General features: G+C 40.7%; 1 protein-coding gene across 1 annotated transcript in view; it reads right to left on the minus strand.

Moving 5' to 3' along the window:
• The window catches only part of LOC115193445 (protein eyes shut homolog), a 73,645-nt gene that overhangs the window by 1,181 nt on the left and 47,139 nt on the right, over positions 1–25,325 (minus strand). The window contains exons 3-4 of the mRNA XM_029752134.1: positions 16,337–16,445; positions 13,741–13,961 (exon numbers count right to left, since the gene is read on the minus strand). Of these exons, the coding sequence (XP_029607994.1) occupies positions 13,741–13,961; positions 16,337–16,445 (330 nt within the window). The remainder of the gene's footprint in view (positions 1–13,740; positions 13,962–16,336; positions 16,446–25,325) is intronic.

Consider the following 25,325-nt stretch of genomic DNA (forward strand, 5'->3'; position numbering starts at 1 on the left):
AGCTTTAGCACACTGCTCAGTCAGGTGGTAGGCTTTAAGTGTTAACCACTCATGTGGCTCCTGCAGGATTAAGTGACCGCCACTCTCTTCACTGGCTACTAAATGTGTCTGACCTGTTATCTAAAAACTGCCACATGATGGTATGTCTGACTTGTTATCTAAAAACTGCCACATGATGAACACTTATGTCTGTGTTAAAACGTGTTCAGTGTAATATACAGTACATAGTCTACTTTAACAGGGGCACATTGGATTTGTATACAAAATACACTATATATACAAAAGTAAGTGGACACCCCTTCAAATTCATGGATTTGGCAATTTCAGTCACACCCGTTGCTGACAAGTGTATAAAATCAAGCTATGCAATCTCTATAGACAAACAATGGCAGTAGAATGGCTTTACCGAAGAGCTCAGTGACTTTCAATGTGGCACCGTCATAAGATGCCATCTTTCCAACAAGTCAGTTCGTCCAATTTTTGCTCTGATATAGCTGCCTCGGTCAACTATAAGTGCTGTTATTGTAAGTGGAAACGTCTAGGAACAACAACGGCTCAGCCGTGAGGTGGTAGCCCACACAAACTCACAGAACGGGATCGCCGAGTGCTAAAATGATTAGCGCGTAAAAATGGTCTGTCTTCGGTTGGAACACTCACTACCGAGTTCCAAACTGTGGAAGCAACGTCACCACAAGAACTGTTCGGGAGCTTCATGAAATGGGGTTCCATGGCTGAGCAGCCGCACACAAGTCTAACATCACCACACGCAATGCCAAGCGTCGGCTGGAGTGGTGAAAAGTTTGCCGCCATTGGACTCTGGAGCAGTGGAAACGCATTCTCTGGAGTGATGAATCACGCTTCACCATCTGGCAGTCGGACGGACGCAGTCGGACGCTACCTGCCCCAATGCATAGTGCCAACTGTAAAGTTTGGTGGAGGAGGAATAATGGTCTGGGGTTAAGTGAAATCTTTATGATACAGCATACAATGACACTCTAGACAATTCTGTGCTTCCAACTTTATGGCAAATGTTTGGGGAAGGCCCTTTTGTGTTTCAGCATGACAATGCCCCCGTGCACAAAGCGAGGTCCATACTGAAATGGGTTGTCGAGATCGGTGTGGAAGAACTTGACTGGCCTGCACAGAGCCCTGACCTCAACCCCATCAAACACCTTTGGGATGAATTGGAACTCTGACTGCGAGCCAGGCCTAATTGCCCAACATCAGTGCCCACCCCCTCTAATGCTCTGAATGGACTGAATGGAAGCAAGTCCCTGCAGCAATGTTCCAACATCTAGTGGAAAGCCTTCCCAGAAAGGTGGAGACTGTTATAGCACACAGCTATTACATAGAAAATGTCTGTAAGAAGACAAAGATAGCGTATCTCTCTAAGATAAGCAGATGTCTGCCAAACCCCAATACCATGATGACCTTATTACATAGGACATTCGACTCTGTCTGCGTCCCAAATGGCACCCTATTACATGTATAGTGCACTACTTTTGACCAGGGGTCTGGCAGGGAATAGGGTCCCATTAGGGAGGCAGCCTCTACTAATGAAGTGGCAGTTGTAAGGCTCAGATCTAAAGACATGTCAGATGATGACTGTAGTTCAATACACTCTGTGAAAAGCTGCCATGGTCGTTATTTGTCATTAATATAATGATTGTGGTGATTGACTTTGTAGAAAGACAGACAGGATAATGTAGTAGACCTCACCCAAGTCGTCTGTCTATATATGGAGGTTGTGTATTTTCCAGTAGGATGTTGTCTATTTTCCAATAGGATGTTGTCTATTTTCCAATAGGATGTTGTGCATTTTCCAATAGAATGTTGTGTATTTTCCAATAGGATGTTCTGTATTTTCCAATAGGATGAGGTGTATTTTCCAATAGGAAGTTGTGTATTTTCCAATAGGATGTTATGCATTTTCCAATAGAATGTTGTGTATTTTCCAATAGGATGTTGTGTATTTTCCAATAGGATGTTGTGTATTTCCAATAAGATGTTGTGTATTTTCCAATAGGATGTGGTGTATTTTCCAATAGGATGTTGTGTATTTCCAATACGATGTTGTGTATTTTCCAACAGGATGTTGTGTATTTTCCAATAGGATGTTATGCATTTTCCAATAGGATGTTGTGTATTTTCCAATAGGATGTTCTGTATTTTCCAATAGGATGAGGTGTATTTTCCAATAGGAAGTTGTGTATTTTCCAATAGGATGTTATGCATTTTCCAATAGAATGTTGTGTATTTTCCAATAGGATGTTGTGTATTTTCCAATAGGATGTTGTGTATTTCCAATAAGATGTTGTGTATTTTCCAATAGGATGTGGTGTATTTTCCAATAGGATGTTGTGTATTTCCAATACGATGTTGTGTATTTTCCAACAGGATGTTGTGTATTTTCCAATAGGATGTTATGCATTTTCCAATAGGATGTTATGCATTTTACAATATAATGTTGTGTATTTTCCAGTAGAATGCTGTGTATTTTCCAATAAGATGTTGTGGATTTTCTAATAGAATGTGATGTATTTTCCAATAGGATGTGGTGTATTTTCCAATAGGATGTTGCGTATGTTCCAATAGGATGTTGTGTATTTCCAATAAGATGTTGTGTATTTTCCAATAGGATGTTGTGTTTTTTCCAATAGGATGTTAAGCATTTTCCAATAGGATGTTAAGCATTTTCCAGTAGAATGCTGTGCATTTTCCAATAAGATGTAGTGGATTTTCTAATAGAATGTTGTGTATTTTCCTATAGGATGTTGTGTGTTTTCCAATAGGATGTTGTGTATTTTCCAATAGGATGTTGTGTATTTTCCAATAGGATGTTGTGTATTTTCCTATAGGATGTTGTGTATTTTCCTATAGGATGTTGTGTATTTTCCTATAGGATGTTGTGTATGTTCCAATAGGATGTTGTGTATTTCCAATAAGATGTTGTGTATTTTCCAATAGGATGTGGTGTATTTTCCAATAGGATGTTATGCATTTTCCAATAGAATGTTGTGTATTTTCCAATTGGATGTTGTGTATTTTCCAATAGGATGTTGTGTATTTCCAATAAGATGTTGTGTATTTTCCAAAAGGATGTGGTGTATTTTCCAATAGGATGTTGTGTATTTCCAATAAGATGTTGTGTATTTTCCAACAGGATGTTGTGTATTTTCTAATAGAATGTTGTGTATTTTCCAATAGGATGTTGTGTATTTTCCAATAGGATGTTGTGTATTTTCCTATAGGATGTTGTGTATTTTCCTATAGGATGTTGTGTATTTTCCAATAGGATGTTGTGTATTTTCCTATAGGATGTTGTGTATGTTCCAATAGGATGTTGTGTATTTCCAATAAGATGTTGTGTATTTTCCAATAGGATGTGGTGTATTTTCCAATAGGATGTTATGCATTTTCCAATAGAATGTTGTGTATTTTCCAATAGGATGTTGTGTATTTTCCAATAGGATGTTGTGTATTTCCAATAAGACGTTGTGTATTTTCCAATAGGATGTGGTGTATTTTCCAATAGGATGTTGTGTATTTCCAATAAGATGTTGTGTATTTTCCAACAGGATGTTGTGTATTTTCTAATAGAATGTTGTGTATTTTCCAATAGAATGTTGTGTATTTTCCTATAGGATGTTGTGTATTTTCCTATAGGATGTTGTGTATGTTCCAATAGGATGTTGTGTATTTCCAATAAGATGTTGTGTATTTTCCAATAGGATGTGGTGTATTTTCCAATAGGATGTTATGCATTTTCCAATAGAATGTTGTGTATTTTCCAATAGGATGTTGTGTATTTTCCAATAGGATGTTGTGTATTTCCAATAAGATGTTGTGTATTTTCCAATAGGATGTGGTGTATTTTCCAATAGGATGTTGTGTATTTCCAATAAGATGTTGTGTATTTTCCAATAGGATGTTATGCATTTTCCAATAGGATGTTATGCATTTTACAATACAATGTTGTGTATTTTCCAGTAGAATGCTGTGTATTTTCCAATAAGATGTTGTGGATTTTCTAATAGAATGTGGTGTATTTTGCAATAGGATGTGGTGTATTTTCCAATAGGATGTTGTGTATTTTTCAATAGGATGTTGTGTATTTTCCAATAGGATGTTAAGCATTTTCCAATAGGATGTTAAGCATTTTCCAGTAGAATGCTGTGCATTTTCCAATAAGATGTTGTGGATTTTCTAATAGAATGTTGTGTATTTTCCTATAGGATGTTGTGTGTTTTCCAATAGGATGTTGTGTATTTTCTAATAGAATGTTGTGTATTTTCCAATAGGATGTTATGCATTTTACAATAGGATGTTATGCATTTTACAATATAATGTTGTGTATTTTCCAGTAGAATGCTGTGTATTTTCCAATAAGATGTTGTGGATTTTCTAATAGAATGTGGTGTATTTTCCAATAGGATGTGGTGTATTTTCCAATAGGATGTTGTGTATTTTCCAATAGGATGTTGTGTATTTCCAATAGGATGTTGTGTATTTTCCAATAGGATGTTGTGTATTTTCCAATAGGATGTTAAGCATTTTCCAATAGGATGTTAAGCATTTTCCAGTAGAATGCTGTGCATTTTCCAATAAGATGTTGTGGATTTTCTAATAGAATGTTGTGTATTTTCCTATAGGATGTTGTGTGTTTTCCAATAGGATGTTGTGTATTTTCTAATAGAATGTTGTGTATTTTCCAATAGGATGTTGTGCATTTTCCAATAGGATGTTGTGTATTTTCCTATAGGATGTTGTGTATTTTCCTATAGGATGTTGTGTATTTTCTAATAGGATGTTGTGTATTTTCCTATAGGATGTTGTGTATTTTCCTATAGGATGTTGTGTATGTTCCAATAGGATGTTGTGTATTTCCAATAAAATGTTGTGTATTTTCCAATAGGATGTGGTGTATTTTCCAATAGGATGTTGTGTATTTCCAATAAGATGTTGTGTATTTTCCAATAGGATGTTGTGTATTTTCCAATAGGATGTTATGCATTTTCCAATAGAATGTTGTGTATTTTCCAGTAGAATGCTGTGTATTTTCCAATAAGATGTTGTGGATTTTCAAATAGAATGTTGTGGATTTTCTAATAGAATGTTTTGTATTTTCCTATAGGATGTTGTGGATTTTCCAATAGGATGTTGTGTATTTTCCAATAGGATGTTGTGTATTTTCCAATAGGATGTTGTGTATTTCCAATAAGATGTTGTGTATTTTCCAGTAGAATGCTGTGTATTTTCCAATAAGATGTTGTGCATTTTCTAATAGAATGTTGTGTATTTTCCTATAGGATGTTGAGTATTTTCCAATAGGATGTTGTGTATTTTCCAATAGAATGTTGTGTATTTTCCAATAGGATGTTGTGTATTTTCCAATAGGATGTTGTGTATTTCCAATAAGATGTTGTGCATTTTCCAGTAGAATGCTGTGTATTTTCCAATAAGATGTTGTGGATTTTGTAATAGGATGTTGTGTATTTTCCAGTAGAATGGTGTGTATTTTCCAATAAGATGTTGTGGATTTTCCAATAGAATGTGGTGTATTTTCCTATAGGATGTTGTGTATTTTCCAATAGGATGTTGTGTATTTCCAATAAGACGTTGTGTATTTTCCAATAGGATGTTGTTTATTTTCCTATAGGATGTTGTGTATTTTCCAATAGGATGTTGTGTATTTTCCAATAGGATGTTGTGTATTTTCCAATAGGATGTTGTTTATTTTCCTATAGGATGTTGTGTATTTTCCAATAGGATGTTGTGTATTTTCCAATAGGATGTTGTGTATTTCCAATAGGATGGTGTGTATTTTCCTATAGGATGTTGTGTATTTTCCAATAGAATGTTGTGTATTTTCCTATAGGATGTTGCGTATTTTCCAATAGGATGTTGTGTATTTCCAATAAGATGTTGTGTATTTTCCAGTAGAATGCTGTGTATTTTCCAATAAGATTTGGTGTATTTTCCTATACGATGTTGTGTATTTTCCTATAGGATGTTGTGTATTTTCCTATAGGATGTTGTGTATTTAGCAATAGGATGTTGTGTATTTTCCTATAGAATGTTGTGTATTTTCCTATAGGATGTTGTGTATTTTCCTATAGAATGTTGTGTATTTTCCTATAGGATGTTGTGTATTTTCCTATAGGATGTTGTGTATTTTCCTATAGGATGCTGTTAATATCTGTTATGTGTGTTGTGTGGTTTTCATGCACTACTTTCAGCATGAACTTTAGATTGTTTATGTGCTGCATGGCGCTGAATAGTATTTACTTGAACTCCATCTTACAATACATGATTGTCTGGAAGGCATTACATTTACAGTATGTGGTTAGAGTTCAGAATGACGTTGTGTATATTGGCGTCTTATTCAACCACTGCAGGGCCAGCGATAAACATAATGGAGCTTTAGCTGGGCAGTACTACATACAGACGCGTTCTTCATCTTTTTGACTCAATGCCCAGCCAAAACGTAAAGTTACCACTGTTACGGTGACCAAGGCCAACTAAACAGTTAAAGTTTCCCTGTAGCAGTTTCAGCGAGTCAAAGCTGCAGAATCCGAAGCGGGAACCGTCACTGTGCTAGATGACTAGCTATAACCGTCCGCCCCCGCTTTACATTTCCCTGAAATTATTCAGCAGGGTTTGTTTCAACAGGGTTATTTTACATGTTTTATAAAATCACCCGTGGTACTGACAGCTTATTATTTTTACTTGTCAAATGTGTGTGTGTTGGAGAACACTGTGAAATATGGAGAACATTTTAACCCAGTTTGATCATTCTGAATTCAAAGTAAAACCTTTGGGCGGATATTTTTTGTCTTTGTAAATTTTATCTCAAAAGTGTTTGCAATAAGTAGGTGATCAAGCCAAACTGACTAAGGAAATAGACGACAAAGCTAAATCCCATCAATAGCTGCATTTAAAACAACTTGCACTTATTTTGAAGCCTTGAGACAACTGAGACATGGATTGTGTATGTGTGCCATTCAGAGGGGGAATGGGCAAGACAAAAGATTTAAGTGCCTTTGAACGGGGTATGGTAGTAGGTGCCAGGCGCACCGGTGTGTGTCAAGAACTGCAATGCTACTGGATTTTTTACTCTCAACAGTTTCCTGTTTGTATCAAGAATGGTTCACCACCCAAAGGACATCCAGCCAACTTGATACAACTGTGGGAAGCATCAGAGTCAACAAGGGTCAGCATCCCTGGAGGGGGGTGCAACTCAATATTAGGAAGGTGTTTTTAATGTTTGGTATACTCAGTTTATGACATTGGGCACCACACAACTTGATTACTGAGAGCTGATCTGACAGAGATATCATGTGCAGGCCAATCCATTATTCAGTAGTTAATCTGCTACTCAAAATATTAAATATGGAGCCTTTAATAATGAATAGCAGTGTGTTTGTTTGTGAGGTTCCTGTAACGTTATTGTCCTTCAATGGTAGAGGAGACTACAAGAAGTCCTTTATGTGTGGAACGGTGTGTTTGTGTGTGTGGAACGATGTATTTCTGTGTGTGGAACGATGTGTTTGTGTGTGTGTAAAGATGTGTTTGTGTGTGTGGAAAGGTGTGTTTGTGTGTGTGGAAAGGTGTGTTTGTGTGTGTGGAACGGTGTGTTTGTGTGTGTGGAACGGTGTGTTTGTGTGTGTGGAACGGTGTGTTTGTGTGTGTGGAACGGTGTGTTTGTGTGTGTGGAACGGTGTGTTTGTGTGTGTGGAACGGTGTGTTTGTGTGTGTGTGTGGAACGGTGTGTTTGTGTGTGTGTGTGGAACGGTGTGTTTGTGTGTGTGGAACGGTGTGTTTATGTGTGTGGAACGGTGTGTTTGTGTGTGTGGAACGGTGTGTTTGTGTGTGTAGAACGGTGTGTTTGTGTACGTGCATGTGTGTATGTTCACACACAGATAATATGATATGTGTGTATGTGATTTACATATTCACAACAATCACTAAACATAAACACACTTTGTAATCAAATGATTGCGTGAAGGTAAAAATGGGAAAACCCTTTTGTTACCAGCCATATTTAATGTAATCAAGCCTCTGATTACAGCCATTAAGAACTAAAGTGTGTGTCAACCCTACCACATCCCCTTATCTATCCACACCTTCCCTACATCTGGTAGCCATTCCACCCAGCCACCAGCCAGTCAGGCACCAGCCAGCCACCAGCCGGCCAGGCAACACCCAGCCAGTCAGGCACCAGCCAGCCACCAGCCAGCCAGCCAGGCACCAGCCAGCCACCAGCCGGCCAGGCAACAGCCAGCCAGTCAGGCACCAGCCAGCCACCAGCCAGCCACCAGCCAGCCAGGCAACAGCCAGACAGCCATTCAGGCACCAGACAGCCAGGCAACAGCCAGACAGCCATTCAGGCACCAGCCTGCCACCAGCCAGCCAGGCAACAGCCAGCCAGTCAGGCACCAGCCAGCCACCAGCCGGCTAGGCAACAGCCAGCCAGCCAGTCAGGCACCAGCCAGCCACCAGCCGGCCAGGCAACAGCCAGCCAGTCAGGCACCAGCCAGCCACCAGCCAGCCACCAGCCAGCCAGGCAACAGCCAGACAGCGATTCAGGCACCAGACAGCCACCAGCCAGCCAGGCAACAGCCAGACAGCCATTCAGGCACCAGCCAGCCACCAGCCAGCCAGGCAACAGCCAGCCAGTCAGGCACCAGCCAGCCACCAGCCGGCCAGGCAACAGCCAGCCAGCCAGTCAGGCACCAGCCAGCCACCAGCCAGCCAGGCAACAGCCAGACAGCCAGTCAGGCACCAGCCAGCCACCAGCCGGCCAGGCAACAGCCAGCCAGCCAGTCAGGCACCAGCCAGCCAGGCACCAGCCAGCCAGGCAGTCAGGCACCAGCCAGCTAGCCAGCCAGCCAGGCAACAGCAAAGCAGAGTTTTAACAAGACTTCTTCTGATGCTTTATTAAAGAAGGTAACACTTTACAATAAGGTTCCTCAAGGATGTTTTCGAAGTCCCTTATCTTTTGTGTGGCTGCCTTGAATATAGGACATTACAAAACACAACAAACAGAATGAACATACCCATACAGTAACTTATTAAAACAGAAGCCAATTTATCTATAATTCAACTCCTCCAATTCTTTTGAAAGTATATGTCCTCCAGAATTCAAAGACATCTCTGCAACCAACTCTTTAATGAGTCATTTTTTTCCTCAAGTATCCTTAGGGGAACGTTGTACATCATCACTATAGGCTGCAGCATTATCTGATTATAGGGCTGAGTTCCAAATGGTACCCTTTTCCCTTTATAGTGCACTACTTTGGACCAAAGACCTATGGGCATAGGGTGCAATTTGTAGGGAATAGGGTGCCATTTGTAGGGAATAGGGTACCATTTGTAGGGAATAGGGTGCCATTTATAGGGTATAGGGTGCCATTTGTAGCGTATAGGGTGCCATTTGTAGGATATAGGGTGCCATTTGTAGGATATAGGGTGCCATTTGGGACGTATACATAGTCTTTGTTTCTTCCTCATTGAGAATTGGGCCTAATGATTATTCCTAGGACCTTGAGTTGTTTCTTTTATAAACTACAGACAATGTGCAATGTTCCGTCTTAATAATAATAATTCACTGCAGGTAGATTGTATGTTTTCAAATTCTATAAGAATATATATTTATATATATGTATGTTATATATAGCGCTTTTTATTACAAGTAGAATCTCAAAGACACTGAGCAGTAGACATTTATGACAAAAAACACAATTCTATCAATAGATCTCAGTAATATGCAAATGTGGACAGGCTGTAGAAGAAAGAACGATGACATTAAGAAAGGAAGCAATCAAATCACCAGCCATTATGCCCACAGCCAATACTTTAACCATCTGGTATTATGCCAGAGCCACCCGGGTCAATTGACTGAATGAAGATTGCTCTGTGAACTCTCTATAACCCTACACCAGCTATGGGGTTCAAGAGGGTTTGGCACCGTGATGGAAAATAATTCACAGTCATAATTAACAACGCTGACTGACGGTAGAGCTTTGCGTATGGCAGCCTTGATGATCTGATCACAAAATATTATTAACCTGATTTGTTCATTTGTGTCAAGTGTGCAATTAGCAAAAATATATTTGAAAAATGTATTAACATTGTCCGCGTGTAGAGGGTAGAGACTCAATGTAACCTTAGCTATTTACTGAATTACCAGGCTAGGATCCTGGTCAAAGACTCTTAAGATAGTGGACTGAAACATGGCTGATAGTATTAATGGTATGACTGTTTGACCTAGAATACGTGGACAACTACAAATACCTAGGTGTCTGGCTAGACTGTAAACTCTCCTTCCAGACTCATATCAAACATCTCCAATCCAAAATCAAACCTTCACTCTCACCGCCAAACTTACCCTAGTAAAACTGACTATCCTACCGATCCTCGACTTCGGCGATGTCATCTACAAAATAGCTTCCAATACTCTACTCAGCAAATTGGATGCAGTCTATCACAGTGCCATCCGTTTTGTTACCAAAGCCCCTTATACCACCCACCACTGCGACCTGTATGCTCTAGTTGGCTGGCCCTCGCTACATATTCGTCGCCAGACCCACTGGCTCCAGGTCATCTACAAGTCTATGCTAGGTAAAGCTCCGCCTTATCTCAGCTCACTGGTCACGATAACAACACCCACCCGTAGCACGCGCTCCAGCAGGTATATCTCACTGGTCATCCCCAAAGCCAACACCTCCTTTGGCCGCCTTTCCTTCCAGTTCTCTGATGCCAGTGACTGGAGCGAATTGCAAAAATCGCTGAAGCTGGAGACTTACATTTCCCTCACTAACTTTAAACATCAGCTATCTAAGCAGCTAACCGATCGCTGCAGCTGTACATAGTCTATCTGTAAATAGCCCACCCAATCTACCTACCTCATCCCCATATTGTTTTTATTTACTTTGCTGCTCTTTTGCACACCAGTATCACCATCATCTGGTCATCATCATCTGCTCATCTATCACTCCAGTGTTAATCTGCTAAATCGTAATTACTTTGCTACTATGGCCTATTTATTGCCTTACCTCCTCATGCCATTTGCACACACTGTATATAGACTTTCCTTTTTTTCTACTGTATTATTGACTGTACACTTGTTTATTCCATGTAACTCTGTGTTGTTGTTTCTGTCGCACTGCTTTGCTTTATCTTGGCCAGGTCGCAGTTCTAAATGAGAACATGTTCTCAACTAGCCTACCTGGTTAAATAAAGGTGAAATAAAATAAGATAGTGGACTGAAACATGCCTGATAGTATGAATGCTATGACTGTTAAGATAGTGGACTGAAACATGCCTGATAGTATTAATGGTATGACTGTTAAGATAGTGGACTGAAACATGCCTGATAGTATTACTGGTAAGATAGTGGACTGAAACATGCCTGATAGTATTAATGGTATGACTGTTAAGATAGTGGACTGAAACATGCCTGATAGTATTAATGGTATGACTGTTAAGATAGTGGACTGAAACATGCCTGATAGTATTAATGGTATAACTGTTAGGATAGTGGACTGAAACATGCCTGATAGTATTAATGGTATGACTGTTAAGATAGTGGACTGAAACATGCCTGATAGTATGAATGGTATGACTGTTAAGATAGTGGACTGAAACATGCCTGATAGTATTACTGTTAAGATAGTGGACTGAAACATGCCTGATAGTATTAAAACCTGTTGAGGCCAGGGGGCAGGATCTTATCCCGGTATTGGGATTCATTGTCATGTGACCATGGCGGGGAATTCAAAACTGCAAGAGTAATCATTTCAAATAATCAAATAATCAACTATTTTCCTCCATTTGAAAGATATATCTCCTAAATCTAACCACGCTGTCCGATTTTCAGAGGCTTTACGGAGAATGCATAAAGTTAGGTTATGTGAGGAGAGTACATTGACAATAGCTGCGTGTAATGTTTAGCCAATTCAAAGAAGGGCATCAACAGACAGAAAACTAGCTAGAATTATGCACTTACCTTTGACAATCTGCATCAGATGACACTCATAGGACATTATGTTAGACAATACATGCATTTTTAGTTCCATCAAGTTCATATTTATATCCAAAAACAGCATTTACAGTCGCGGTGAAATTCAGAATTTTTTTCGGCTCGAATGCTTCCAGTGAATCCAGCATTACAAATCACGGAATTACTATTCGAAAACATTGGTAAATTATAATATTGTCATTCAAAGAATAATATATTATCATCTCGTAATTGCTACCGAATGGCCAGATCTCAAAATAACTTTACTGGGAAATCACATTTTGCTATAAACTGGGTACTATGCTAACAACATAAGCTAAGCTATAAGCTAAGCTAAGCTATACCGTTAGCATTAGCATCATCTAATATCGATAATAACATTCTAAATATCCCCTTACCTTTGATTATCTCCATCAGAAGGCGCTGCCAGCGATCCCAGGTCCAGAACAAATGTGGTTTCTTTTGACAAAGTTCATAATTTATGTCCAAATAGTTAGCGTTCAGTAGGCTCCCACAAAATGAGGTGGGCAGTGTAAAGTCACGCCGAAAAGCTAAAAAAAACCTAGTAAATAATCTATTTATGTTTGTTCAAACATGTCAAACGTTGTTTAGCATTAATCTTTTGGTCCATTTTTAACGTGAAACATCAGTAATATTTTCACACAACCTATCAAGTGTCTAGAATAAACGATTATGACAAAGACACTCTTCTCAGATTCATGCGCAGGCGCAAAAAATGAAGTGATGACGTGTCAACTTGTAAGCATTCTAATTCGGTCTGTATTCATGACAGATGCTTCCAACAACTTTCTAAAGATCGTTGACATCTAGTGGAAGCAGTAGGAGTTGCGAACTGAATCCTTTCTCACTGTGGTATCTATAAAACAATGACACTAAATAGTACAGTCACAAAATTCTCATTTTTTTAAAATCTATTTTTCACAGGTTTTTGCCTGCAATATGAGTTTTGTTATACTTACAGACACCATTCAAACTGTTTTAGAAAATTCAGAGTGTTTTCTATCCAAATCTGGTAATAATATGCATATCCTAGCTTCTGAGTTGGTGTAGGTGGCAGTTAAAAATGGGCACATATTTTTTCCAAAATTCTCAATACTGCCCCCGTAGCCCGTAGAGGTTTTAATGGTATGACTGTTAAGATAGTGGACTGAAACATGCCTGATAGTATTAATGGTATGACTGTTAAGACAGTGGGCTGAAACATGCCTGATAGTATTACTGTTAAGATAGTGGACTGAAACATGTCTGATAGTATTAATGGTATGACTGTTAAGATAGTGGGCTGAAACATGGCTGATAGTATTACTGTTAAGATAGTGGACTGAAACATGGCTGATAGTATTAATGGTATGACTGTTAAGATAGTGGGCTGAAACATGGCTGATAGTATTAATGGTATGACTGTTAAGACAGTGGGCTGAAACATGGCTGATAGTATGAATGGTATGAATCAATACAATGCGATACGGCCGGCCCTCTAGCCTCTCACATTGCCATTAGTCTTGATGTACCTGGACCTTCATTAAGAGTCCATTACTACTAATCAATGTAGGAAGATTTATGTTTTTTAAGACCATTAGGTGACATTAAATAGAGCTGGATAATTCAGTATTTTACTTTTAGCTCTCAAAGACAGTATTTCAAAACACTAATATTGTTTTAAAGACTACTGAAATATCCACATGGTCATATCCTACCTGACACAGGTGCCTCCATTGCGGCAGGGCAGGTGTTGACAGACAGGTGTGTCACAGTTGTGGATGTTCCTCCCTCCCAGTGCCTCTCCTGCTATGTAGATGTCCTTATTGTTGACCTGCAGCTCCCTGATACAGCCTACAAAACCCCTCACCTCCCTGGTGCTGGCAGGCTGGTCCCTATGGGAGGGGACGTCCCCCAGGAATATAGGCCCCAACGCTACCTGGAAGGATGTCACAAAGACAAATGTATGCACACGTTCAAAGGCAGGTAGGTAGGTAGTAGGGAGACAGGTGGGCGCGCACGCACACACACACACACACACACACACACACACACACACACACACACACACACACACACACACACACACACACACACACACACACACTAGTTATCAGCAATGCCTGTTTAGTCTTCTATATACAGTCCATGTGCTTCACTGTATAGTTCATTACATAACAGTTCTATGTAAATTACTACAGATATTTAGTTTTCTTTAATCAGTTATGATATACACTGACTGTACAAAACATAGACTGACCAGGTGAATCCAGGTGAAAGCTATGATCCCTTATTTATGTCACTTGTTAAATCCACTTCAATCAGTGTAGATGAAGGTGAGGAGACAGGTTAAATTGGGGTTTTAGGCTGGGTTTCTGTACAGCACTTTGAGATTTCAGCTGATATACGAAGGGCTATATAAATAAATTTGATTTGATTTGATTTGAAATAATGATTTTTAAGCCTTGAGACAATTGAGACATGGATTGTGTAAGTGTGCTATTCAGAAGGTGAATGGGCAAGACAAAATATTTAAGTGCCTTTGAACGGGGTATGGTAGTAGGTGCCAGGCGCACCGGTTTGTGTCAAGAACTGCAACGCTGCTGGGTTTTTCACACTCAACAGTTTCCCGTGTGTATCAAGAATGGTCCACCAGTCAAACAACATCTAGCCAACATGGGCCAGCATCCCTGTGGAACGCTTTTGATACCTTGTAGATTCCATGCTCTGACGAATTGAGGCTGTTCTGAGGGCAAAAGGGGGGGGGGCAACTCCATATTAGGAAGGTGTTCCTAATGTTTGGTATAGTCAGTGTAGACAAGACCTGCTATGGTAATCAACAATACAAATCTTCAGGTAAGGTCAAGTATGCCTATGTCCCTAAAGGAACCCTATTTCCTACATAGTGCACTACTTTTAGTGCACTACTCTTAGTGCACTACTTTTGACCAGAGCCCTATGGGAAGTAGTACATTATATCGAGAATAGGGTGCCATTTAGGATGCAAATCAGGTGTTTTCTGGATGTAAATCCAGTGAACCGACAACTTATCCCCCTTAACGGTCAATTTAAAGCTGCAATAAGTACATTTTCTGGGCAACCCGACCAAATTCATAGATATGTCATTCTCATTGAAAGCAAGATAGATCTGTTCTATGTGCGCTATTTCTATGCATCCCGGTCTTAAGTTTAGTTTTTGCATCTTTTACTTTCATTTTTTTACACCAGCTTCAAAACAGCTGAAAATACAATATTTGTGGTTATGGAAAAGATATTTCAAAGCGGTTTAGTACAATGATTCTCTACACTATACTTGCTTGTTTCGTTACATAAACTCAAATTAGGTGAACTATTTACATTTTAGCAAACCAGGAAATGGTGGAGCACTTTCTGCATAATGCATCTATAACAAGTGAGCTATAATTGTTTTGCCACAAAAATAATATTGCAACTCAAGTTTATTTGAAATCATCCATACTAGACATGCTAGGCTTCAGAGTTATAACCTGAGGTATTTTCAGTTAGATAGATATGTACACTGAGTGTACAAACATTAAAAACACCTTCTTAATATTTAGTTGTACCCCCCCCCAAAAAACATTCTTGATACACATGAAAAACCCAGCAGCTTTGCAGTTCTTGACAGAAACCGGTGCACCTGACTACTACTACCATACCCTGTTGAAAGACACTTCAATATTTTGTCTTGTCCATTCATCCTCTGAATGGTACACATACACAATTCATGTCTCAATTGTCTCAAGGCTTAAAAATCCTTCTTTAACCTGTCTCCTCCCTTTCATCTACACTGATTGAAGTGGATTTAACAAGTGACATCAATAAGGGATCATAGCTTTCACCTGGATTCACCTGGTCAGTCTATGTCATGGAAAGAGCAGCTGTTCTTCATGTTTGTATAGTGCATGTTATGCTTTCCATGTATTAACTAATTGTCAGTATGTATCTGTATACATCACTGCTGTTGCACACACCCCCCCCCCACACACACACACACAACACACTGCATGTTTGATTGAGTCCTCTGCTTGTGATACAGTATAATCACGATATGTGACATGATCATAGGCAATATTCCCTCAGTCCAAATGCCAAACCTAGACAATGTATGGCTGCATATGAGGGGACTCATCAAATACAGCTTGATTTGATTTGACTCGGCTGAGATAACTGGGGCTGAGTCCCAAATGGCCCTCTATTCCCTATATAGTGCACTAGTTTTGACCAGGGTCCATAGAGGGCACTATATAGGAAAAAGGGTGCCATGAAGCTCTTGAGTCAGATAACTGGCCTTACCTCTGACACGGGCTGGAACAAGGATTCCTCCTGACGTTTCACTGTTCCGTTATCTACTGCTATTTCAATCATACATGACCCTCCACTCCTACCGACAGGCAGCCCATATCTGTGGAGAGAGAGGGAGGGAGGGAGGGAGGGAGGGAGGGAGGGAGAGGGATGAGAAAGAGAGGTCAGGAGAATGAGAGAGGGGGAGAGAGAGAGAAAGAGAGAAAAGAGAGAGGAGAAAGAAAGAGAGAGAGGGTTGAGACAAACAAAGGAGAGAGAGGGGCAGGAGGAGGACATGGAAAGAGAGAGATAAATAAACACCAGAAGAGAGAGCAAGAGGAAGAAAGAGGGACAGCAAGGGAAGGGAGATCTCATAAGAATATGCGGTATTCACAATAAATCCATTTAAGCATGAAAATGATGCAGACTTGGAGAGAGGCGACTAAGAGGAGGCTGAGAGGAGAGAGAGGGCTCAGTAATGGAGCTAGTGTAGCTGTCTGTTGGTTCCAAATACACTGTGATTGTGTCCCAAATGGCACCCTATTCCTTACAGATGCAGGATCTTAATTTGATCACTCTTTTATTGCTGAGAATGTTCCTGCCAGCAGGAAACGAAGATAAGCTTTCTGATTTACATACATTTACATAAATTCACTGAAAACCCATGATTATATTAACAGTATTACACCTTTTACGTAGCCTACTTTTGGCCAAGTACTAGCCTAACCACCGATCAAGCAACATTATGGACTAAACGTTCAAATCCTGTTGTTGCAGGATTATTTTGCTGTGAGAATCCTGGTCAAATTAAGACCCTCCATCTGTACATAGCGCACTACTTCTGACCAGGGCCTATAGGGCTTGTACGACATAGTCTCTGTATTGCAAAAACACTCTGCTGCCATTCCATAAAGAGAGAGCCTGGACACAAGCCCTGTCAAAACTAGTGCACTATGTAGGGAATAGGGTGCCATTTGAGAGCAGCTCTGTAATTTTCATAGCTCTTTTAACTAGCACAACATAAGGGAGAGTAATGGGTTGTTTGCTGTCAGTCTGGCATCAATGGAAAATGAGGGTAAAATGAAATGCATTATGGTTTCTCCTTCATCCTCTGTCAAAAGAGGGAACCACTACTTAGCTAGAGGTATTGGCAAGTACCAGTGAATGAACAAACAGCATAATGGGCCCTAAAAATAACACCCCAGTTAACATGTGGACTGCACAACCACTGACATTGTTAACATGTGAGCTGTACAACCACTGAGACTGTTAAGATGTACTGCCATTACAACCATTGAGACTGTTAAACTGTACTGCCATTACAACCTCTGAGACTGTTAAGATGTACTGCCATTACAACCACTGAGACTGTTAAACTGTACTGCCATTACAACCACTGAGACTGTTAAACTGTACTGCCATTACAACCACTGAGACTGTTAAGCTGTACTGCCATTACAACCATTGAGACTGTTAAGCTGTACTGCCATTACAACCACTGAGACTGTTAAGCTGTACTACCATTACAACCATTGAGACTGTTAAGATGTACTGCCATTACAACCATTGACATTGTTAACATGTGAGCTGTACAACCACTGAGACTGTTAAGATGTACTGCCATTACAACCACTGAGACTGTTAAGATGTACTGCCATTAGCCATTACTAAATAAACACCTTAAACGAGGAAGTGTGTGTGTGTGTGTGTGTGTGTGTGTGTGTGCGTGTGTGTGTGTGTGTGATGTAACATGTGTATCCAGTGCAGTAGATCAGTCTAAACTCCAGAAGAAAAGCATAATAAATAGAAGGCAGCCTCTCCTACCTCCCTCCACACACTGGGGCCGCGTCCTAATGGCACCCTATTCCCTACATAGTGGACTACTTTTACCAGAGCCCAATGGCACCCTACCCTTACATAATGCACTACTTTTACCAGAGCCCAATGGCACCCTATTCCCTACATAATGCACTACTTTTACAAGAGCCCAATGGCACCCTATTCCCTACATAGTGGACTACTTTTGAAGAGCCCTGTGGTTCTTGGTCTAAAGTAGTGCACTACGTTGTGAATAGGGTGCTATTTGAGACGCATACTGTGAGATTTGAATAATGTGTCCAGAAATAGGTTATTCCACAACACTAAAGTGATATAAAGTGCTGTGTCTCTGTGTTGATATAAAAATGATTTGTCAACAGAGAACGAAGAGCAGTTTATATTGAATGTCGTGTCAGAAGGAGCATGCTGTACCTGCATCAATGAGTATTTTCCATTTAATCTGTGTTTGTTATATACATGCAGCCATGCATCAAACAGTTGTCCTTCTTGCCCTTAACCAAATCATGGTAATCTGATCTGAACATAACATTTATATCACCGATCTACACTGAACAAAAATATAAATGCAACAGGTAAAGTGTTGGTCCCATGTTTCATGAGCTGAAATAAAAGATCACAGGTTCTCTGATGTCAACGTTGTGAACAGAGTGCCCCATGGTGGCGGTCGGGTAATGGTATGGGCAGGCATAAGCTACGGACAACGTACACAATTGCATTTTAACGATGGCAATTTGAATGCACAGACATACCGTGACAATATCCTGAGGCCAGTTGTGCCATTCTTCCCCGCCATCACTTCGATTCAGCATGATAATGCACAGCCCATGTCGCAAGGATCTGCACACAATTCCTGGAATATGAACATTTCCCAGTTCCCTACATAGTGGGAACTACATGGCCTTCACACTTAGCAGACATCTCACCCATTGAGCATGTTTGGGATGCTCTGGATCGACGGGTACGACAGGAGATGTGTCGCGCTGTATGAGGCAAATGGTGGTCACTGGTTTTCTGATCCACACTCCTACCTTTTTTTAAAGGTATCTGTGACCAAGACATGTATATCTGTATTCCCAGTCATGTGAAATCCATAGACGGGTTCAAACTGCTAAGCACCTTTATTTTAACAGTGTGCATTGTAACATTATGGTCAATACGTTCTGTAGGGCCACAAATATACTAGATTATACATGACTATTATTATCATGCAGTATATATGTACTTACTACAGTGTAATAATGATCTACTTACTATGGTATAATAATGGGTAGTCTATACTGTAACTCCGGTCTACAAAGGTACTAGATTATACAATGATTTAAGGTATTTATTCACTCAGGATTAATGAATGAAGGAAACGAGGGCACCCAGGAAGCCAGAGATGTACATACATCATTAACATATGGTGGTGTGTATGTGTCTGTGTGTGTGTACAGTGTGTGTCCAGTGTGTGTCCAGTGTGTCTGTGCGCGTGCATGCGAGAGACAGAGAAATCACTTGACTTTGCCAAGGCATGGAATATGACGAGCAACGCAGCGACTACTTAGCATTACAGGACATCTATTCATGTTGGAGCAGAGAGTTAATGACTAATGCAAGTCCATGAGTCCTCAGAGGAGAGGTAGAGGAGAGGGGGTTGAATGATAAACTACACGTACATACTGTACACATACACACTCAAGTGATTTCTCTCTCCAATTCATCAGTGGCTTGGCTGAATCCAATGCATGCAGCCCCTGAAGCTCTGGGAGGGAATGACTGCAGGCCCTAGTTGATCCAGTCCATTATGGATGTATATGGTTTCCCAATCCACTTTAACACTAGCATCAGGCTACCTCTACTACAATCCACTCTAACACTATCAGGCTACCTCTACTACAATGCACTCTACCATTATCAGACTACCTCTACTACAATGCACTCTACCACTATCAGGCTACCTCTACCACAATCCAGTCTAACACTATCAGACTACCTCTACTACAATCCAATACTATCAGGCTACCTCTACTACAATCCACTCTAACACTATCAGGCTACTTCTACTACAATCTACTCTACCACTATCAGGCTACCTCTACTACAATCCACTCTAACACTATCAGGCTACCTCTACTACAATCCACTCTAACACCATCAGGCTACCTCGACTACAATCCACTCTAACACCATCAGGTTACCTCTCTCATCGCGCACTAGCGACTCCTGTGGCGGGCCGGGCGCAGTGCATGCTGACACGGTCGCCAGGTGTACGGTGTTTCCTCTGACACATTGGTGCGGCTGGCATCCGGGTTGGATGGGCATTGTGTCAAGAAGCAGTGCGGCTTGGTTGGGTTGTGTTTCGGAGGACGCATGGCTCTCGACCTTCACCGTACGGGAGTTGCAGCGATGAGACAAGACTGTAACTACTACCAATTGGATACCACGAAATTGGGGGGAAAAAGGGGTGAAAAAAAAGAAGAATAAAAAAATTCATAAATAAGGATCCATTTCCTGATCGATCATTAGTGCCTGTTGACTCTCCCTTTGCTGTCCTCTGTTTGGACTCAGGGTGTCACTACACATGCAGGATCTTACTTTGATCGCTCATAATTTTCCTGCAGATGAGCTTCGTGATTTACATAAATTCACTGAAAACCCACACGGTTATATTAACAGTACTGCACGTTTCATGTGGCCCTGATTTTGGCCAGATAATAGCCTAACTACCGATCAAACAACATTACATCGGTGGAAAAGTGTCAGTGTTCAAATCCTGTTGCTGCAGGATTATTTTGCTGTGAACAATACTGGTCAAATTAAGATCCAACACCTGTACAGCAGCCTATAACAAAGTACTATTAATAACCCCTATAGAGCCAATCAGAGCCCAGTAATTAACCCAGGGATCAATCAGATTGTAGTTTGCTATGCAGGTGGTGCCACTTCTTCCTCTGTCCATCTTGTGATTGCAGCACCACTTCTCTGGCAGAAAACACATACAACTTTAATGACCAGATGTGAGCAATCAGGGCAATGGGCCTCTCTCTCTCTCACTCTGTGTGTGTGTGTGGGCTAATTTGCAGAAGCCTTCCAGCAGGATACCTGAAGCCAATCACCAACCATATGACTCCAAGAAGTCTACATCCTAAATTGCACCCTATTCCCTACATAGTGCAATTCTTTTCAATAGTAGTGCACTAAAAAAGGGAATAGGGTTCCATTTGGGACGTAACCCCAGGTAGGAATAATTACAGGTTGAATTGAAGTTATAAGGGGCCGTTCTGCATACAGATTGATGAATTAATGTCCTATGAAGACTGGAAAACGTGAAAATTAAACTGACGTTTAGACAGCGTGAAGTGTGTGTGTGTGGTGTGTGTGTGTGTGACTAATGAAACAATGAAAGAGCACCATAAGGCTTCTAGTACCATATTTTTTCCCTGAAGCCCTCCAGTATTAACAGCACCGCTGTGTGTGTGTGTGTGTGTGTGTAGCGTGTGGTCATGGAACGATCATCACTTTATGAATATTGCAACGGCTATTTTTTTTAAGCAAACAAAAGAAAAATAAGGGAACAACAATTCTCCAGCTAAATTCCCAGCTGCAGCCTGCAGAAATGTCTCCAGCTCCATCCCAGCTGCCGCCTGCAGAAATGTCCACCAGAATACAGCGATCCAACGCCGCCAGGCAAGTCTTTTCATGGCAGACTTTTTTGAAGGTAAAGAATTTTCATAATATTGTTACAGTACAGAGCTCTCTTCCTCTTCATAATATTGTTACAGTACAGAGCTACAGAGCTCTCTTCCTCTTCTTCATAATATTGTTACAGTACAGAGCTCTCTTCCTCTTCATAATATTGTTACAGTACAGAGCTACAGAGCTCTCTTCCTCTTCATAATGTTGTTACAGTACAGAGCTACAGAGCTCTCTTCCTCTTCATAATATTGTTACAGTACAGAGCTCTCTTCCTCTTCATAATATTGTTACAGTACAGAGCTACAGAGCTCTCTTCCTCTTCATAATATTGTTACAGTACAGAGCTACAGAGCTCTCTTCTTCCTCTTCATAATATTGTTACAGTACAGAGCTACAGGCATTTGGTTATGATGGTGCTTTAGGTCTTTATTTGTCTTGATAATGGAGTGAAGAATTTCCTGGTGAGAGAGAGCAGTGAATGAGCAGCATGTTGTATCCTGATGAGGCCTCCTGATCAGTGGCCTAAGGAGCAGCATGTTTTATCCTGATGAGGTCTCCTGATCAGTGGCCTAAGGAGCAGCATGTTTTATCCTGATGAGGTCTCCTGATCAGTGGCCTAAGGAGCAGCATGTTGTATCCTGATGAGGCCTCCTGATCAGTGGCCTAAGGAGCAGCATGTTTTATCCTGATGAGGTCTCCTGAAAGCACGTGAGGCTTGTCACAGGCCGGCTCATAGCCTGTGGCAAAAATGAGAGGACATCAACAACCGGTATAGGCCAATTCAAAAAGTTCTTTATTATAAAACAAGACTATTAACTTTACACAAAGAAAAAGGAATGAGGTGTGGAAATGTCATAATGTAAGGTGTATGTAAGGTGCATGGATGCATGAATATGTGTGTGTAAACATGACTGAGTGGAAACTAAATAAACCAACCAAGGAACAAACGAAACAGGCTCATACCTGGAGGAGCAGGGAGAGAGAGAGCAAGCCAAGAGAGCCAGAAGAATTACCACAGTTTGATGTTTCACAGAATCTTCATTTGTTGCCTAAATTTGATGAGTCAGATCCAGATACATACTTTACTTTATTTGAGCGTATTGCGGAAGCTAGAGCTTGGTCTGATTTGGACATGACTATGTTGTTGCAATGTGTACTTATAGGTAAAGCACGTGAGGCTTTTGCAGCACTGAGTGTAGCTGACAGTAAAGTGTATGCTAAAGTTAAATCAGCAGTTCTGAAGGTTTACGAACTTGTGCCGGAGGCATATCGTCAACGTTTTCGTTACAGGAAAAAGCTGGATTCACAAACCTATTCTGAGTTTGTTTGTGATTTGACTTCTGCATTTAATCGTTGGTGTACAGCTTCAGAAGTTAGTACTTTTGAGGATCTGTCTAATTTGATTGTGTTAGAACAGTTTAAAAATTCTGTGTCTGACCAGGTTGCTACATACATGAATGAACGTAAAGTTAAGTCTCCAAGTGATGCAGCAGTCCTTGCAGATGAGTACAGGCTAACACATAAAAGCCATTTTGAGTCAAACAGTGACATGTACCATAAAAAATAACTTCACTTCCAGGAATAGTAGGTCAAATTTTTCTGGAGCTTCTTTCCAGAGGCCTCAACAGAAGTTTGGGTGTGGAGGACTTAAAGCACCGGTGAATGCTAATGCCTGTCGCTACTGTTTAGTTGAAGGACATTGGAAGAAAGATTGTCCTCTACTTAAATCAAAGAAGTCAGGTCAAGTTAAACCTGCTGTGATGGCAGCTCCTGTTTCAGCCTCTGACCACCAGGGTGAGTTTTTTCAGCCGCTAGTTGAGTTTGATTCTCAGTCTTCCCACTGTGATTTTTCAGCCTTTATTTCAGATGGTGTAGTGTCCCTGAAAGATGGAAACCAAAATGTTTCGATCAAGATCTTAAGAGACACTGGAGCTTTAGATTCTTTTATTCTGGAATCTGTTTTGCCATTCTCTAAGGAGTCTGATACTGGCAGATGTGTAATGGTATGTGGTATGGGTTTAGTTCCATTCTCTTCTCCTTTACATGAAGTTACCTTAAAATGTGGTCTGGTAGAGGGTGATGTAGATGTTGGGGTTAGACCCCAGTTGCCAGTAGAGGGAGTCCACATGATTTTGGGGAATGATTTGGCAGGTAGTAAGGTGTGGGCAGATGGCAAAGTAAACATCTTTACGAAGCAACCTTCAGTGTCCTCAGCAAGGGTAACTCCAGATCACAACTGTGTATCTCCTGAGATATTTCCAGTTTGTGCTGTTACCCGCGCTGCCTCTCGTAATAAGGTTGAGAGTAAGCCAGAAAGTCTTGAGTTGTCAGTCAAACTCCAGACAGAACAGTTGACTAGTTCTAGAGATTCATTGATAGCTGAGCAAAAGGCTGATACTACCTTGGCTGATCTGTTTGAGAAAGTTGTTCCTGATTCAGTGGTGAGGAGTAGTGCTCAGTGTTATTTTCTTCTTGATGGGCTGTTGGTTAGGCAATCGGTTCCACACTATGATCAGGGTCTAGGAGAACCAGTCTTTCACAAAGTTGTACCTACTACTTTGCGGAATAAAGTGTTGCGAACTTCACATGGTGATGTGGCAGGTCATGTGGGTGTTCGTAAAACTTATGATCGCATACTCCGTTATTTTTTCTGGACACATTTAAAGCGGGATGGAGCTCAGTTTATTAAAACTTGTGATACATGTCAGCGCACAAGCAAGCCAAACCAGGTTGTAAAGCCAGCACCTTTATATCCAATACCAGCCGTAGGGCAACCTTTTGAGCATCTTATTATCGATTGTGTTGGGCCTTTACCACGGTCCAAGTCAGGTCATAGCTACTTATTAACTGTTATGTGTCAAGCAACTAGATATCCGGCAGCTTTTCCCTTGTGTACCATAACTTAAAAATCAGTAGTGAAAGCGTTAACTCAATTTATTTCAACATTTGGGATTCCAAAAATCATCCAGTCAGATCAGGGATCTAACTTTACCTCCCATTTATTTGCTCAGGTTCTCAAACAGCTTAAAGTTAAACACAATAAGTCTACTGCGCACCATGCTCAGAGTCAGGGAGCTTTGGAACGTTTTCATCAAACTTTAAAATCCTTGCTTCTTGCATACTGTATAGAACTGTCTGCAGATTGGGAGGAGGGGTTACCTTGGTTGTTACTAGCTGCTCGTGAAGTAGTGCAGGAAAGCACTGGGTTTAGCCAAAATGACTTAGTGTTTGGTCATAAGGTGCGTGGGCCTTTAGCAGTACTGCAGGATGGTTGTTTGCCTGAGGAACCACCTCGGAACCTGATTGACTATGTAAATGGTTTTAGGTTCAAGTTGTATTGGGCTGGTGAACTGGCGAAAGAAAAACTAAAATGTTCTCAACAGAAAATGAAACAGAAATATGACGGACAGGCTGAGCTGCATGAGTTTAGTCCCGGTGATCGTGTACTTGCTCTTTTGCCTCTTGTAAGTTCACCTTTTCAGGC

The sequence above is a fragment of the Salmo trutta genome, chromosome 5, assembly GCF_901001165.1.
Source record: "Salmo trutta chromosome 5, fSalTru1.1, whole genome shotgun sequence".
In the NCBI taxonomy this organism is placed as follows: Eukaryota; Metazoa; Chordata; class Actinopteri; order Salmoniformes; family Salmonidae; genus Salmo; species Salmo trutta.